The following is a 17,105-nucleotide window of genomic DNA, read 5'->3' on the forward strand; positions in this document are numbered from 1 at the left end:
GATATCCCCCAAGCAGTAGTTGAAAAACAAAAGTGTCCAAATTATGTGTTTCTGAATCATTCTGGATTGAAGAGCAAGTACGTAATTATGCTACTGTTAGTTGAACTGGGTTGAAATTTCCCATACTTAAGTTGACAATTTTATAAGTTAAATATATTTCTCATTTTCCCCCAATATAAAGCAATGTCCTTGTGCTAATTCTAATGATTTGTGGTATCTTATTTTAAAGATGTTGATACATGCATGAATAGACAGAACCTGTTGAATTGGGCTCATTTTTGTAATCATTGTTTTCTGTTCTTCCCCCCCCCCCCCCCCCCCCTCACACCAATCAGCTCTCCTAATGACTGCATTATACCTTTACAATTTGTGTATCTGGTTAATTTTCAGGCCATTTTCTTCCTTTATCCTAAGAAGCAGACCTTCAGTCTTGTCTTGGATGACTTCAGTAATTAATCTGTCTGTCAGGGCTCTTTCAGCTATTTGTAAATAACCCTTGTGGTCAGAGACATCTCAAAACAGTTCTTATAGACCAAATTCAAAATTTATCTTGCTGCTTGACTGCAAGCCAAAGCATCATACCTGACACACAAAATGCTGATGGAACACAGCAGGCCAGGCAGCATCTATAAGGAGAAGTTCCACCAGCATTTTGTGTGTGTTGTTGTTTGAATTTCCAGCATCTGCAGATTTCCTCGTGTTTGCATCATACCTGAGCTTATCACTGAATCCAGCATTGCACTTGGAGATCAAATCCACTGAATTTGATCTCTAGTGCTTTCTAGATTTCACATCATTTTAGTCAAATTCAAGCCTGTGTAGTTTCATTGTGCCTTAGTTATGTTTCATGTAGTTTGTTTTATTGCGTCTTTCTGCAGGCTTTGTGCTATTCTTTTGCTACACTGATGATGGGCCACACTCCTCCAGCCACTGATGCATTACAATTCATATTTTCAATAGATAATTTGCCTGGTCTTTCGCTCATAGTGAAACAAAGGTTTTTTAAAAATCTATCTCTAACTTACAGACGTTTCTTTTTGGATGGATATTTACCCATTTTGATGAGTATTTTGTTGCTGTTGGGCATCTGCTCTCATTGTCAGAAACATTTTAAAAACTATTAAAATCAAGTAAAAATTAGCAAGTTTAATCATTAATATCTGAAAAAAATCAACTAAAATACTTAAAGCACTTTAAAGTATTATAAGAACTTGCATTCTCTTCATGTCTATCCCTGTAATGAGTGACTGTTGTCATGAAGAGCTGTGAGGATATGCCAGGTGATTGCAGGCAAGTCTGTTTGTTTAACTTGGTTGACTAAACTCAGAGGTAATGATATAGTAAAAGGTATGTGGTGCTTATGAATTTTCAGAAGACTTTTGATAAAGTGGTGCAGGGAATAAATGTGCAGACAGATAACTCAGAAGCTGGGGATGACAATCCTGAGCATGATACAGTAGCACAACTAGTAGAGCCACTGCTTTCCAGCACCAGAGACTCTGGTTCAGTTCAGGTGCAATCTGGTACTATCTGTGTGGAGTTTTCATGTTCCCTCTATGACCTTGTGGGGAATGCTGCTTCAATAGCTCTGGACCAGGGGTTCCCAACCTTTTTTATGTCATGGACCACTACCGTTAACCGAGGGGTCCGTAGACTTCTGGTTGGGAACCCTCTAGACTCTAAAGCATTGATAAACTTGATGTTCACTATCTTTATTTCACATACTCAAAGAGCTTTGTCCTGATGGTGACACCTACTTGTGCTAATTGAGATATCTCTTTAAGCATCTGCTGTTAGTAATTTGACAAATTGCAAGCCATGGCTTCGTAATGATTCAGAATTAATGAGCACTATGAAATTAACTTCCCATGGGGTCCTGATAATTCAATAGTGACAGCATGAAATGTAACAACTTCAGATATTAATATATGAACCTTTTGTAAACCCGACATAACTTAACGTGCCATATGTTTAGGTGAACTTGTCTGCTTAAATAAAAATAAGTAACTATCCAATTAATAAAATGGCAATTGGTATCCTTTCCAATTCTCTTATAAATTTCTCTTGTCTTCAAGTTTAATACAAAAATAAAGTATTTGTATATAATAGGAAGGATAGCTTTCTTTAGCTTGTTCAGCAAACCAACAAGCTGTAATTGGCTGCATTGGTGTTTTTTGTGAAGTGACCTAAAGACTGATTTATACTTCTGTGTATGGGCTACGCCGTAGGCCTGATTTATACTTCTGCGTATGTTGGTGTGTGCATCGCTCTGCAATTCACCGCCAAAATGCTAGTTGGCGGTGGGGTTCCTATGCTACTGTGTTGAGTTTCTTCGTGAGAGACATGGACAAGGAAATGCATTTCAAATATTTTTGGATGTCGACAGGTAGATTTGACGATTTGGTTCATCACCTCCAGCCATTTATTTCGCATCGGTGTACGCACAGCCTACAGACATGGCGGAGAAGAAGCTACCGGAAATGTGTAGGAGGAAATGTGATGCTACCAAGCGAACCAATCACAGTTGTTATGGTCTGTGTCGCTGCGATGTGTTAGTTACTTTATTGGGGAGGTGCGCATTACCCTACGGTGTAGGGTACGCGGTACCTACGACATAGATTCAACGCAGAAGTATAAACCAGGCTTTAGTTAAGAATAAGTTACTCTTTGGAATTTTAATGTGATCAAATATACTATTGCTTGTGAATGCTTACTACCTTTCTAGCAAGGTGGTAGGTCAAGTTTAGAATTTTAGTTTGGGATCAATTGCACTTGTATGTGCCACCCTTTAAGGTGCGTGTCAAGACTATGAGACTGATCTAGAGGAGAGTTGCCAGAATAACACTAGATAATTCATCCATGCAGGTTGGTTTAAACTATGATTCTAATGAGAGTGCAATGATTAGAATAAACTTTTTTATTGGCAAGATAATCAGAAAACAGCAGCTAGTTTTAAAGGAGCCTACGGAAAGTTGTTAGAATATTGAAGGTACTGCATGAAATAGTGGTAGTAGTTGTAGTAGTCATGAACAACTACAGCAAAACACTGCAAACAGAACTCTCTTTTCCACAATGTAAAGAAGAGTTTAAAACACAGTTGCTATAGATCTAAAATTAAATGTTTTTAAAAATATTGAAGTCTTGCATGATTTTTAAATGTTCAACAGCATTTGATAAGAGATGTTAAATCCCATATCACACTGCCACAATGGTACCTTTAAGAAAATTACCTATACAAAAAAATTTTTGTAAATTATGCTGGCAAACAAATGTGAAAGAGGTGCTGTTAATTACTTGTGAAATATGAGGTGGATTATATTTAATGTTGACATTATAATCTTTCAGTTCCACTATAGTACATAGGTCAGTAACCTCTGTGCAATTATTTACAACAGATGTTGGGTATTATTCACAAATTTAATGGAATGTTTTTGTAACTTGTGCCTTCACAAAGAAATGTCTGTTGTATATTGCATAGATACTAACAATCAAAGATCACTTCAGATAATCATAATTTTTTTCCCCAAAATAAGTGATTTTAAGGGTTTTGCACATTGACTATAGTTAATAGTAATAAACATTTATTTCTTGGGTACATCTGACGCCAGACATTTGGTGTCAGAATTTCCTTAAATAGCTTATTGGATAAATAGGTCTTAAGATTTTAAATCTAACAGTTTTTAGAAGCAAATTTCGGTATTAAATTCACTTTGCTTATCTTTGTTGGAAGTAAATTGTTTAAAGGTTTATGACACTAAGCTGTGACAAATTGCATCTATTAGTAGTTTATCAAAGAGGAAGGAATGACACCTAACAATTTCAAAACATATACAGTGGAAACCAGTGTTCTTCTCTTTACCACTCCAGTCTGGTTTTACTGAACAGCTATAAAGTGAAGATTTCTTTGTTTCTAAAAACTGAATACAGCAACAAATCACACTGTAAGAGAATCAACATAGACATTTTTTAAATGAGACTGTTATTGGGCCTGAATTTGCTAGAGTAGTATCATAGCATTAACCCTGAGCACAAGAATCATTAATAGGTAAATATTCCAGAAAATTATAGAGTTGGTAACTTTCAGTGTTATGACTGATTGACAACCTTTCCACTGTTGATCTTTCCAAAAGTGGGAAAAAGACTAGGATCACCAAGGGTGATCAAACTTTTGCTGCCTTTAAGCTATTTTATATCCCTCAAACAACAAGGTTGGAAATAATGATATGAGTGACCTAATAATGACTGATGATTCTGCAGTGGTAGCATTCCCATTGCTATTGTCCTTTTCAGTAATCGGTTTTTGTAACTTATTGAGAGAATACGGAGCAAACAGAGGTGGGTGAGTATTGAGGGGCAAGCCTACTTACCAAAACTATAGTTGTGCACAAAACACATAGCCATCTTCCAGTAACTACCCAGCATGTCATCGAGTGATTCTGATGTTTTTTTAAACTGTGTGCGTGTACTAAGTATGTTCAGTTAAGTGCCAAAGGTTGTAGTCTTCTGTGTTGTCCATAATTTTGCTTTATGGTAAGAATTTCATTGAATCTTGTCAGAAGATATGGCTGTAGAAGTAGACGTTCTTAGCCTGCAATGCTTTTATGGGAGAAGGTGTGATGGCAATGGAAAGTGATCAGAAGTCGACCAGTGATTACTCCCCTTAATCCTTCCTCCACCAAAAACACTTCACTGGAGGTGTATCAGGAAGTATGAGCTGAGATTGTAGAATGATCCCAATTATGACAGGGCCACAAAGGCAATAAATAAAGCAAATTAAACTTTAATTGAAAACAGCATGCAGAGAACTGCATTAGTGAACATGCAGAAAAGCAAAGTAAGCATTTCTTAAGGAAGCTAAAGTGGGAACATATATAGAGTAGCTGGATAAAGAAGGTGATGTCCATGCTTCTGTGGAAACAGGTTGTGGAATTAACTTCTATAATCTTTGACGAATGTATGTTTAACTTTAAAAATATACTGCTTAAAGTTATTTTCTGAAATTGCAGTTCATTTGATTTCTCAGAGCCATACCTCAGTCTGCTCTATACTCAGTAATTTCATGTGATGTGTACTTCAACAAGCTGGTAGATGCATTTCAGAAAATTATGGTGCAACTAGATATCAAAGTGAATAGAGAGTATTGGGGATGGGAAGTATGAGGGGAAAGAGCTGAAAAGTTCAAGCAATGGTGCTATTTCCAGCAGAATCAAGATCCTATATATTAAAATCATTGCATTTTAAGCAACTTTTTGTCAGTATATTCTGGAAAAAGTAATTGAATTTTTAGATCTTAAAACATCAAAATATTTGAAACCCAAGAAAGGAAAGCAAATTGATTAACTCTGGAAGTGCAATGATTTTAATAATTGAAACCTTTCACAAAGAATTGGTCATACCAATATCAAACAGTTCGTGTGTATGGCTTGCATTTCAGGAGGGAGGTGCTTAGGAGAGTATACTATTGTATGTTGTACAGACCCTCCAGAATCACCACCTGCCTGCACTGTGAGAGCTTGTCCCAGGCAATACCCCAAGACAGTCAAATCCTTGGACCGTGAATGAGCTGTCAAAGCCTGTCAAAAGCTTTATAAGAAGTTTTAAAGGTTGGCAGACACATTTGAAAACTGTTAAAATAAAATTAAGCAATTTAAAGAAATTACTAAAAAGATTATTTACAGAAGCATCAAACATTAACACATAATTAGAAACCTGTTAAACCAAGGAAAATATTAACATACTCTAACCTTTTTTTGCGCAGTGTCAATTGATCCCATTCAAATGAATAGTGTCTTTGTTCTCATACGTTTTCTTAGGTGTAATGTTAACTGAATGTGGACCCTTTTTTTGGGGAGTCTTGACTCCAGCTAAGGAAGTCTCAGACTTCTGTGATTGGGCATACATTCTGAGAAGACTAAATTTCTGAGAGACAAGTGGTGATAATTATTAGTTCCCTTTGAAACCTCTGGCTATCAGTCAGCAATGATTCAGCACAATAATTTGTTTTCTATTCCATAAGCTTCAATTTTATTGAAAAGTCTTTGAAAGGGAACTTTGTCAAATTCCATGTCCGCTGACTGGCCTCTTTCCACCGATTTTTAAGTTAACTTGGATAATTAGGCATTGCTTAGCAGGTGCATGTTTAACATTAATTGCTCCAATTTCTGACCATTAGATGTTAGGCTTATTGATTTTTAATTGCATTATTTCCTGTTTGAAATCCACAAAGTTGTGACATAGGGCAATGTGGCAGTTAGAATTTAATTTTGTTTCAAACATTGTTAGTTTAGCTTATTTATAAAGCTTTTTCAAATGGTTCAAATTGTTCAGTTTAATATCGGAGAATATATACAGTATACATCCTGAAATTCTTACTCTTCACAAATATCCGCAAAACAAGAAACCCCAAAGAATGAATGATGGTAACATCAGAACCCCAAAGCTTTTTTTTTAGTATTGGGATTTTATTTTTAAAAGTTACCTGGGCTTTTATATTCGAATTGAAACAGGGCAATTTGTTATGTTCCATCCAGTCACTTTTTTTCTATTAGCAATATCCTGTTTTGCATGTTTATTTTTTGTTTCATATTTGGGAAGGATTTGGAGTTGAATTGTGTTAAATTGATTATATTCAAAGGATTCAAAATTGTAAAAGTTGGACTCAAACAACTTTGCTTGGAAAATGCATGGTCTTACAAAAGTGTAGGATGATCATTAACTGAATGCAGTATAAATAACATGTAAGGTTGAGTGTAATTAAAGTGCAGAGGAGCCCCATACTTCACAGCTTCAAATTATCCAGTACTTTTGTCATTACTGCAAACTGTTTTGCAATGACAATCTTTGTGCGTTAAAAGGAGGATGAATATCATAGAATTCAGAGAGAAAGACACGTCTCCAAAAGTTCTAAGATCAAGGCACCCCTAATAATACACAGAACAAGGAACCAGCAGGTAAATTGTAACTTGCAACCTGTGAGCATAGATTAAAATTGTTAGAGAAATTTTCTGAAAGGGGATAGTGAGCAGCCAGAAGTTTTGGTAAGTATTGGCACCAATGACATGAGTAGGAAAGGGGAGGAGGTCCTGAAGAGAGAATTTTGGGAGTTGGGTAGAAAGCTGAAAAGTGGGTTCTTCACAGCTGGCAATGGGGCAGTTGCTATACAAATAGATGCAGTGTGCCGTGAGGCTATGAGGAAGTACAGGCAGATGATAGGGCAAAATTGAAGTCAATGGCAAAAGTTAAAGTGTAACAGGGGGCAAAATCAAAAAGGGTGCTGAATACAGGACTGAAGGTATTTGAATGCACGCAGTATACTGAATAAGGTAGATGATCTTGTGGCACAGTTAGAGAGTGGCAGGTATGATATTGTAGGTACCTCTGGTCGTGGCTGAAGGAAGAACATAGTTGGAAACTTAACATCCATGGGTCTACGGGGTGGGGTGGCTATATTGGTAAAAAAAAACTGAAAGAAAATGGAAAAAATGATAGGAACAGAAAATGTAGAATCATTGTCGAAAGAGTTAAGAAGCAGTAAGAGTAAAAAGATCCTGATGGGAGTTATATTTAGGCTTCCAAATAATAGTAGGCATGATGTGGTCTACAAATTACAACAGGAGATAGAAAAAGCATGTTTAAAGGACAATGTTGTGATAATCATGGAGGAGTTGAATATGCAGGTAGATTGGGGAAATCTGGTTGGTGCTCTGTCCCAAGAGAAGGAATTTGTAACGTGCCTATGAGATACTTTTTAGAACAGCAACTAGGGGAACGGCAATTCAGGACTGCATATTATGTTATTACCCAGATTTGATTAGGAAGCTTAAAGAAAGGAACCCTTGGGAGGCAATGATCATAATATGATAGAGTTCACCCTGCTGTTTGAGAAGGAGAAGATAAAATTAAATGTATCAGTATTACAGTACAGGAAATTACAGAGCATCAGGAGCTGGCCAAAGTTGATTGGAAGGTGACACGAGCAGAGATGATAGCAGAATAGTAATTATGGGGGGATGTGGGGAATTCAGAAGGTGCAGGATAGATGCATCGCAAAGAAGTAGTCTAAATGCAGGATGTTACAACACTGGCTGACAAGGGAGGTCAAAGACCATATAAAAGCAAATGAGAGGGCAAAAAATAAAGGAATAATTAATGTGCAGTTAGAAGATTGGGAAGTGCTTAAAAAGCAACAGAAGGCAGCTGAAACAGGAGAGAAAAGATGAAATTTAAAGGTAAGCTAGCCAATAATATCAAAGACTATACCAAAAGATTTCATAAATATAAAGATTAAAAAAGTCGTGAGTAGATACCAGACCGCAGAAAAATGACATGGGAGATAGTAATGGGGGACAAGGAAATGGTAGACGATCTGAATAAGTATTTTGCATCAGCTTTCACTGTGGAAGACGCTAGCTGTATGCCAGAAGTTGGAGTGTGTCGGGGGCAGAAGTGAGTTGAGTTACTATTACTAGGGAGAAGGTGCTTGGGATGATGAAAGATCTGAAAGTAGATAAGTCACCTGGGCCAGGTGAGCTACACTCCATTGTTCTGAAAGAAGTAGCTGAAAAGATTGTGAAGCATTAGTAATGATGTGGAAGGTGTGTTTCATATAATGGGAGAGTCTAGGACCAGAAGGCACAGCCTCAAAATAGAGGGATGTCCATTTAGAATAGAGATGAAGAATTTCTTTAGCCAGAGGGTGGTGAATCTGTGGAATTTATTGCCATAGGTGTCTGTGGAGGCCAGGTAATTGGGTGTATTTAGGGTGGAGGTTGATGGGTTCTTGATTAGTCAGATGTCAAAGGTTATGGGGAGAAGGCAGGAGAATGGGTTGAGAGGGAAAATAGATCAACCATGTTGAAATAGCAGAACAGACTTGATGGGCCAAATGGCTTAGTTCCCCTATGTCTTATGGTATTGTGGAACACTCAGAGTAATGTCACCTTGCTTCAGGAGCCTGTCCTGTCATCAAAGAGCTGATGTGGAAGAGTGTGTTGAAACTGCAGAAATTGAGGGTTTTTAACCAGAGTATGAGGAGTCCCATATGGTACAGTACCAGTCTTGCATATTGTTTGGCCAGAGCTGGAACTGATGGGAAGGAATACTGGGGTTCGGGTGGTAGAGAGGTTGGTTCCAGTAATTGATTATCCCAGTGTGGACTACAATTCAAAACAAATGTAGGGAAATTATTCATTTTGGAAAGTATTAGAAATTGTATAAGTGAAGAGGATCTCATGGGTATAATCTCAGTTACTTGCCTGAATAAAATGCAAATTGACACAAGGAGAAGCATTTTTGGTGAATATGTAATTTGAGGAGTACAATGGGTTAATGTAGAACAAATCAAATTTACCACTAGACTTGGAGAATCTTTCTGGGAACATGGTTGTGCATTTAGGGCATTTGTAGAACTTTGACAATAACTGGGTTGAGATGCCCTTGAGTAAAGGGGAGGGAATAAAGAATTGGTTTTAAAGTAAATTTAGAAGAAGAATGTGGATTTTTGAGCAATTATGAAAATCAGACTCTTGAGATATCTGCATTGCTCCATTTCTGTACAATTGTTCTAAATTTGAGTTCACCACCATTGATAGTCAAGCCTTCAGCTTTCATGGACTTGCATTTTAGAGTTCCCTATAAATGTTTTCACTTTTCTATCCTCATTTCCTCCTTTAATGTATTCTTTGCAACCAGCCTCTTAGATTAAGATCTTGGTAAACTATGTTAAGTATTGTACAGCCAGCATTTTGTTATTTCTTTTGTGTAGCACCTTGGGACATAATTGTTTTACTAGACCTCGCATTTACATGGTAATTCTATTTACACTTTCTATTTTTTAATCGGGTATAAGTATTAAAAACTATCTTTAAATTGAAGTTTTCATCACAAAAGATAACTTCAGTTGATCTGGCTTTATTCTTTCTAATCCATTCTTGGTGGGTTGGGTAGTGATGTGAATACAGGTAAAACTGCTGAATAGAGAAATTCGATATAAGAAGTGAACATTCTATGTAATAAATAAACTTTGTATATTTAATCTTCATATCAGTTGTAATGTTATATGTAATAAATTACAAGAACTGATAAATTGTATTTATAATAGAACAAAATTGTTTTGTATATTTTAATTATGATTATCTACATGATTACTGTGTTATCTTTATTAAGGCCATAATTTATTTTTTTCTTTTTTCATGCAATGAATGTCGATTTATCTCAACGTAGTATACGCGATTCCTTTGTCAGTCTCCACTCCAGGTAAGATCCACATTAGATTCATTGGTATGTTTTAAATTTTGTTTTGTAATTTGAGATGCAGAAGCAAAGCTAGGTATCTGCCATTTATTGCTTTAGAATAAGATACTACATTACTGAAAATTTAAGATGTGAGCTCAGTTTCTTTTGATGAACCATGGATCTGGATGAACCATAAGGTCTGCAATCTGCTGAGGGCCAAATCAGAAGCATTCAGATCTGCCGACCAAGTAGGATGCAAGAGGTCCAGGTATGATCTCTGGAAAGCCGTCTCAAGGACAAATTGGTAATGCCAGACTGAATGTGAATCACTGTGGCAGGGCTTGAATGCTATTACCTCTTACAGTGTGAAATCAAGTGACACTGTTGATAACAGGGCTTCACTCCCAGGAGAGTTCAATGCCTTCTATGCTCACTTTGACCATCAATACATGGAGGAGTCTTCACGAACTCCCACAGCTCCCTATGATCATGTGATTTCGGTCTCTGAGGCCAACGTGAGAGCATCTTTCAGAAGGGTGAACTCACGGAAAACGTCAGGCTTAGATTGGGTACCTGGCTGAGTACTAAAGACCTGTGCTTGAATGTTCATTGATTTCTTTTACCACTCACTTGGACAATCTGAGGTACCTACCTGTTCCGAGCAGGCTTTAATTATACCTGTGCCTAAGAAGAACGTGGTAACCTGCCTCAATGATTATTATTCAGTAGCACTTAGAACCACTGTGAAGTATTTTGAGAGGTTTATTGATGAAACATCAATTTCTGTCTCACAAGTGACTTGGATCTGCTCCAATTTGCCTACCAGCATAATAGGTCCATAGCAGATACCATTTCATTGGCTCTTCAGTCAACACTGAAACATGTGGACGGCAAAGATGTAGACATCAGGATGTTCTTTATTGACTACAACTCAGCATTCAGTGCTATCATCCCTTCAAAACTAATCAATAAATGTCGAGACCTTGGCCTCAATACATCATTGTGCAATTGGATCCTCGATTCCGTCACTAACAGACCCCAGTCAATTCAGATTGGCAATGGCATTTCTTGCACAATCTCCATCAGTACAGGTGCACTACAAGGCCATGTGCTAACTCGCTTTACACTTATGAATGTGGCTAAGCACAGCTCCAATGCTATATTTAAATTTGCTGACGATACTGTCGTTGGCTGAATCAAATGAGGTAATGAATCAATATGTAGTATATAGGAGGGAGACAGAAAATCTGGCTGAGTGGTGCCACAACAACTAGCTCTCAATGTCAACAAGAGCAAGGAGCTGACTATTGACTTCAGGAGGAGGAAACCAGAGGTCCATGAGCCAGTCCTCATTGGGGGATCGGAGATGGAGAGGGGTTAGCAACTTTAAATGCCTCGTTATTATCATCTCAGAAGACCTGTCCTGGGACCAGCGTGTAAGTGCAATTATGAAGAAAGCACGGCAGCTCCTCTACTTCCTTGGGAGTTTGCAAAGATTCAGCATGATATTTAAAACTTTGACAAACTGTGTGGTGGAGAGTTTATTGACTGATTACATCAAAGCCTGGCAAGGCAGCACCAATGCCCTGGAATGAAAAATCCTACAAAAAGTAGAGGGTATGGCCCAATGCAACACGGGTAAAGCCCTTCCCACCATTGAGCACATACATGGAGCACTGTTGCAAGAAAGCAGCATCCACCATCAGGGACCCCCACCACCCAGGTCATGCTCTCTTCTCACTGTTGCCATCAGGAAGAAGGTACAGGAGCCTCAGGACTCACACCACCAGCTTCAGAAACGGTTATTATCCCTCAACCATCAGGCTGTTGAACCAATGGGGATAACTTCATTCAACTTCACTTGTCCCATCACTGAACTGTTTTTACAACCTATGGATTCGCTTTCATCACCATGTTCTCGAAATTTATTATTATTATTTTCTCATTTTCATTTGCACAGTTGTCTTTTGTACATAGGTCATTTGTCCTGTTGGGTGCTGTTTTTCACTGATTCTATTACAATTCTTGGATTTACCAAGTAGGCCCACAAGAAAATGAAACTCAGGGTTATATGTGTTGTCATGTATGTACTTTGATAATAAATTTACTTTGAACTTTTTTAAACAATTTGTTATGTGGATTTATCAGGCGAAGGAAATTGAACTGGCATTAATAGTTAATTCGGTTTCTGTCACAGTATGTTTTTACTAGTATTGATTGCTGTGAAATATAATGCAATATTTGACTGGTTTCATATACTGAGATTTTGCTCAATGACTTTCAGCTTGTATACACAATTAAATGATTGAAATTGTTTACATTGATTTGATTAAATATAAAATGCATCACTGTTACTAAATCAAATGAGATTTAAGATGACTGAAGCAATTAATGTGTCTCAGCTGTATGTGAACGTATTCTGACTTTGGGTGTCGAGAACTGTTTGTATCTGGAAGAAATATGACAAAGGTGATAGAGCATGGAACTAGGCCCTTTGTCTCAACTGATTCATGCCAACCACAACACCCATCGCAGCCAATCATATTTGCCTGTTACTTGGCCATAACACTCTAAACCAGGGGCTTCCAACCTTTTTTATGCCATGGACCAATACCATTAAGCAGGGGGTCTGTGGATTCCAGGTTGGGAACCCCTGCTCCAAACCTTTCCTATCTATGCAAGTGTATTTGAAATATTGTTAATGTACCAGCTTAACCATTTCCGCAGCTCATTTCATAAACAGGCTACCTCTGGGTGAAAAATTTGCCCCTCTGATTCCTGTTAAATCTCTCCCCTCTCGCCCTAAACCTATGCCCTCCAGTTCCTTATTCTCCAACTTTGGCAAAAAGACTGGATTTACCTCCCTTCATTCTCCAATCCTTCATTGAATAAAGTCTGCTCAACTTCTCGCCATTATATAGTCCCTTGAGTTCAGAAACATCCTCAAATCTCTGTACTCTTTCCAGCTTAATAACATTCCTGTAGCAGGGTGGTCAAATATTTATCCTTATCTGCAAACTATTCTGCATCACTTTTTTTAAAATCTCTTTCACACTTCTGTTCTACAGTTTTTTCCACTTTATCTCTCCACTGTGATCCCTGGTTATACTATATGGCTTCATGTGTCACTTACCGTATTCTGGGTGAAAACTGAGGCCAGTTTTCTTGGAGACCCAAGAAAAATTGGTGATTGTAAATATTTCAGTTACTGTATTTATTTCCTTTTGCTGTGTGGATCGTGACATAGATGAAGTAAAATCAGAAATTGTAATGTTAGTAGCTCCATTTCTGTCCACTGGTGAAAAGTCGTTATTGTGTGCAATCCAACATGCAAGCACGTATTTTGATTTTTATTTGTTTTAGTTCTCTTTATGAAAATACAGATACTTGCACAATAAGTGATGAATCAGGATTGAATTGTATAAATAATGTTGCAGAAACTTCACTACATTTGTTTATGTATCAAATTTGAAGTCATACTTAATAAGTAAATGCACTCAGGTGATCTCTCTTAACATAGTAACTTGTCACCCCCACCCTGATCAGAATCAGGTATAATAGCACTGGCATATGTTGTGAAATTTGTTAACTTAGTGGCAGCAATACAATGCAATTCATGATAAATATAAAAAATAGATTTACCGTATGTATATTAAATAGTTAAATTAAAAATAGTAGTGCAAAAACAGAAATAATATTTTTTAAAAGTGAGGTAGCACTCCTTGAAGATGTCTTGGATACTAGAGACTAGTACCCATGATCAAGCTGACTAATATTACAACTTTCTGTAGCTTCTTTTGATCCTGTGCAGTAGCCTCCTCCATACTGGACAGTAATGCAGCCTGTCAGAATGTTCTCCATGGTGCATCTGTAGAAGTTTTCAAGGGTTTTAGGTGATAAACCAAATCTCAAACTCTCGATGAAATATAGCCAGTGTCTTGCCTTCTTTGTAGCTGCATCAATATGTTGGCACCAGAGATATTGACACACAGGAACTTGAAATTGCTCGCTCTCTCCACTTTTGATTCCCTATGAGGATTGGTTAGTGTTCCTTTGTCTTGCCCTTTCTGAAGTCCACAATCAGCTCTTTCGTCTTACTGACATTTTGTGCAAGGTTGTTGCTGTGACACTCAACTAGCTGGTATATCTCGCTCCTGTACACCCTTTCATCTCCATCTGAGATCCTGCCAACAATGGTTGTATCATCAGCAAATTTATAGATGGCATTTGAGCTCTGCCTAGCTACTCAGTCATGGGTATAGAGAGAGTAGAGCAGTAGGCTAAGCACTCATCCCCGTGGTGTGCCAACGTTGATAGTCACCGAGGAGGAGATGTTGTTACTAATCTACACAGATTGTGGTCTCTGATTCAGAAGTCGAGGATCCAATTGCAGTGGAAGGTACGGAGGCCCAGGTTCTGTAGCTTAGTGATCATGACTGTAGGAATGATGGTATTAACTGCAGAGCTGTAGTCAATGAACATCATCCTAACATGGGTGTTTACATTGTCCAGATGATCTAAGGCTGTGTGAAGAGCCATTGAGATTGTATTGGGTCCAGGTGCTTGCAGAGGCAGGATTTGATTCTAACCTTGACCAACCTCTCAAAGCAATTCATCACCTTAGATCTGAGTGCTACTGGAGGATGGTTGTTAAGGCAGCTCACACTTTTTTTGGGCACTGGTATAATAGTTGCCAATTTGAAATGGGTATTCTCACCTGCCTATTACTTTCTCCTGGGTCCTCTCCTCCCTGCCTTTCTCCTATGGCCCACTCTCCTCTCCTATCAGATTCCTTCTTCTCTATCCCTTAACCTTTCCCATCCACCTGGCTTCACCTATTACCTTCCAGCTAGCCTTCTTCCCCTCCCACCCCACCTTTTTATTCTGGCATCTTCCCACTTCTTAGTCCTGAAGAAGGGTCTCAGCCTGAAATGCCAACTATCTATTTTGTTAGATGCTGACTCTTACAACTACCTGGACTATACCTCTTCCCATCCAATTACTTGTAAAAATGCCATCCCCTTCTCTCAATTCCTTTCCCTTCACATCTGCGCTCAGGATAATGCTTTTCATTTCAGAACTAAGATGTCCTCCTTCAAAGAAAGGGGCTTCCCTTTCTCCACTATCAACGCTGCTCTCAACTGCATCTCTTCCATTTCTGCCCTCATTCCATCCTTTCACCACCTCAGCAGGGATTGGGTTCCTCTTGCCCTCACCTATCACCCCATCAGCCTTTGCGTCCAACACATAATTCTCCGTAACTTCTGCCATCTCCACCTCCACCTCCTTATTCACTACCTTTCAGGGCCCTAAACAGTCCTTCCAGGTGAGACGATACTTTACCTGTGACTCTGTTGGGGTTATCTACTGTACCCAGTGCTCCTTGGTGCGTCCTCCTGTATATCGGTGAGACTCGATGTAGACTGGGAGACTGCTTTGCCAAGCACCTACACTCCGTCCGCCTGAAAAAGCAGGATCTGCCAGTGCCCATCCATTTTAATTCCACTTCCCATTCCAACATGTCAGTTCATAGCCTTCTGTACTTCCATAAAATGGCCATGGTTAGGTTGGAGGAGCAACACCTTGTATTCCGTCTGGGTAGCCTCCAACCTGATGGCGTGAACATCGATTTCTTGAACTTCCGGTAATGCGCCCCCCCCCCCCCCCACCTCTCCTTCACCATTCCCCATTCCCATTTCCCCCTCTCAACTTATCTTCTTACCTGTCCATCACCTCCCTCTGGTGCTCCTCTCCTTTTTCTTTCTATCATGGCCTTCTGTCCTCTCCTATCTGGTTTCAGCTCTACATCCCTGTATCTTTTTCTTCCCAGCTCTTTACTTCACCTCTCCCTCCCCGATTTCACCTGTCACCACCTGCTTCCTACTCCCCTCCCCCACCTTCGTACTCTGACTCCTCGTCTTTTTTTCTCCAGTGTTTTCCATAGATGCTGCCTGGCCTGCTGGGTTCTAACAGCATTTTGTGTATGTTGCTTGGATTTCCAGCATCTGCAAAATATTACTACTAAATATTGCTTTCGACTATTCTGTTCCTCTGTACATCTAAAGGTACTACCTATACACAAGTTATTATAGATGAAAATGAAGATGAGTTATATTTGGTTTACAAAGCATATGTTTTCTTAATACATATTTGCATAATACCCACTAATTTGGTATGAAGTAGGGAGATTATTTCCCTTGGTGGAAGAGTTTAGAACCAGGATTCACAAGTTTCACAATGAAGGGTAGGTCATTGGGGACAGAAATTTCTTTCTAACTTGAGAAAACTCTCCAAATCTGTTAGATTCTAGTGATTTAAGGCCATATGACAAAAGAGCAAAATTAGGCCATTCGATCATGGCTGATTTCAAAGTTCAAGTTCAAAGTAAATTTATTATCAAAGTACAATATGTCACAATATACAGCCTTGAGATTCATTTTATTGCAAGAATACTCAGTAAGTCCAAGAACCATATTAGAATCAATGAAAGACCACACCTAACATGGTGGACAGTCGATGTGGAAAAAAATCAACAAACTGTGCAAATACAAAAGAGAAAAAATAAAAAAGAAGCAATAATTATCAAGAACATGAGATGAATAGTCCTTGAAAGTGAGTCTATAGATTGTAGGTACAGTTCAGTGATGGGGCAAATGTGGTTGAATGAACTTATTCCCACTGATTCAAAAGCCTGTTGGTTGAAGAGTAATAACTGTTCCTGAATCTGACAGTGTGAGTCCTGAGGCTCCTGTACCTTCTTCCTGATGGCTGCAGCAAGAAGAGAGCCTGAACTGGATGGTGGTGCCTCTGGTGGATTCTACTCTCTCAACTCCGTTCTCCTGCCTTATCCTAAGGTTCTTAAGGTCGATAGG

The 17,105-nt window shown here is 38.5% G+C and overlaps 1 protein-coding gene across 8 annotated transcripts in view; it reads left to right on the forward strand.

Moving 5' to 3' along the window:
* Positions 1–17,105, forward strand: part of LOC140715457 (arginyl-tRNA--protein transferase 1) — a 159,014-nt gene that overhangs the window by 41,327 nt on the left and 100,582 nt on the right. For 7 of the 8 annotated variants that reach the window (XM_073027677.1, XM_073027683.1, XM_073027684.1 and 4 more), the window contains one exon: positions 10,222–10,254. The exons of the other annotated variant lie outside the window; for it this stretch is intronic. In XM_073027677.1, the coding sequence (XP_072883778.1) occupies positions 10,222–10,254 (33 nt within the window). The remainder of the gene's footprint in view (positions 1–10,221; positions 10,255–17,105) is intronic. 8 annotated transcript variants of the gene reach the window in all.

The sequence above is a fragment of the Hemitrygon akajei genome, chromosome 23, assembly GCF_048418815.1.
Source record: "Hemitrygon akajei chromosome 23, sHemAka1.3, whole genome shotgun sequence".
Taxonomy (NCBI): Eukaryota; Metazoa; Chordata; class Chondrichthyes; order Myliobatiformes; family Dasyatidae; genus Hemitrygon; species Hemitrygon akajei.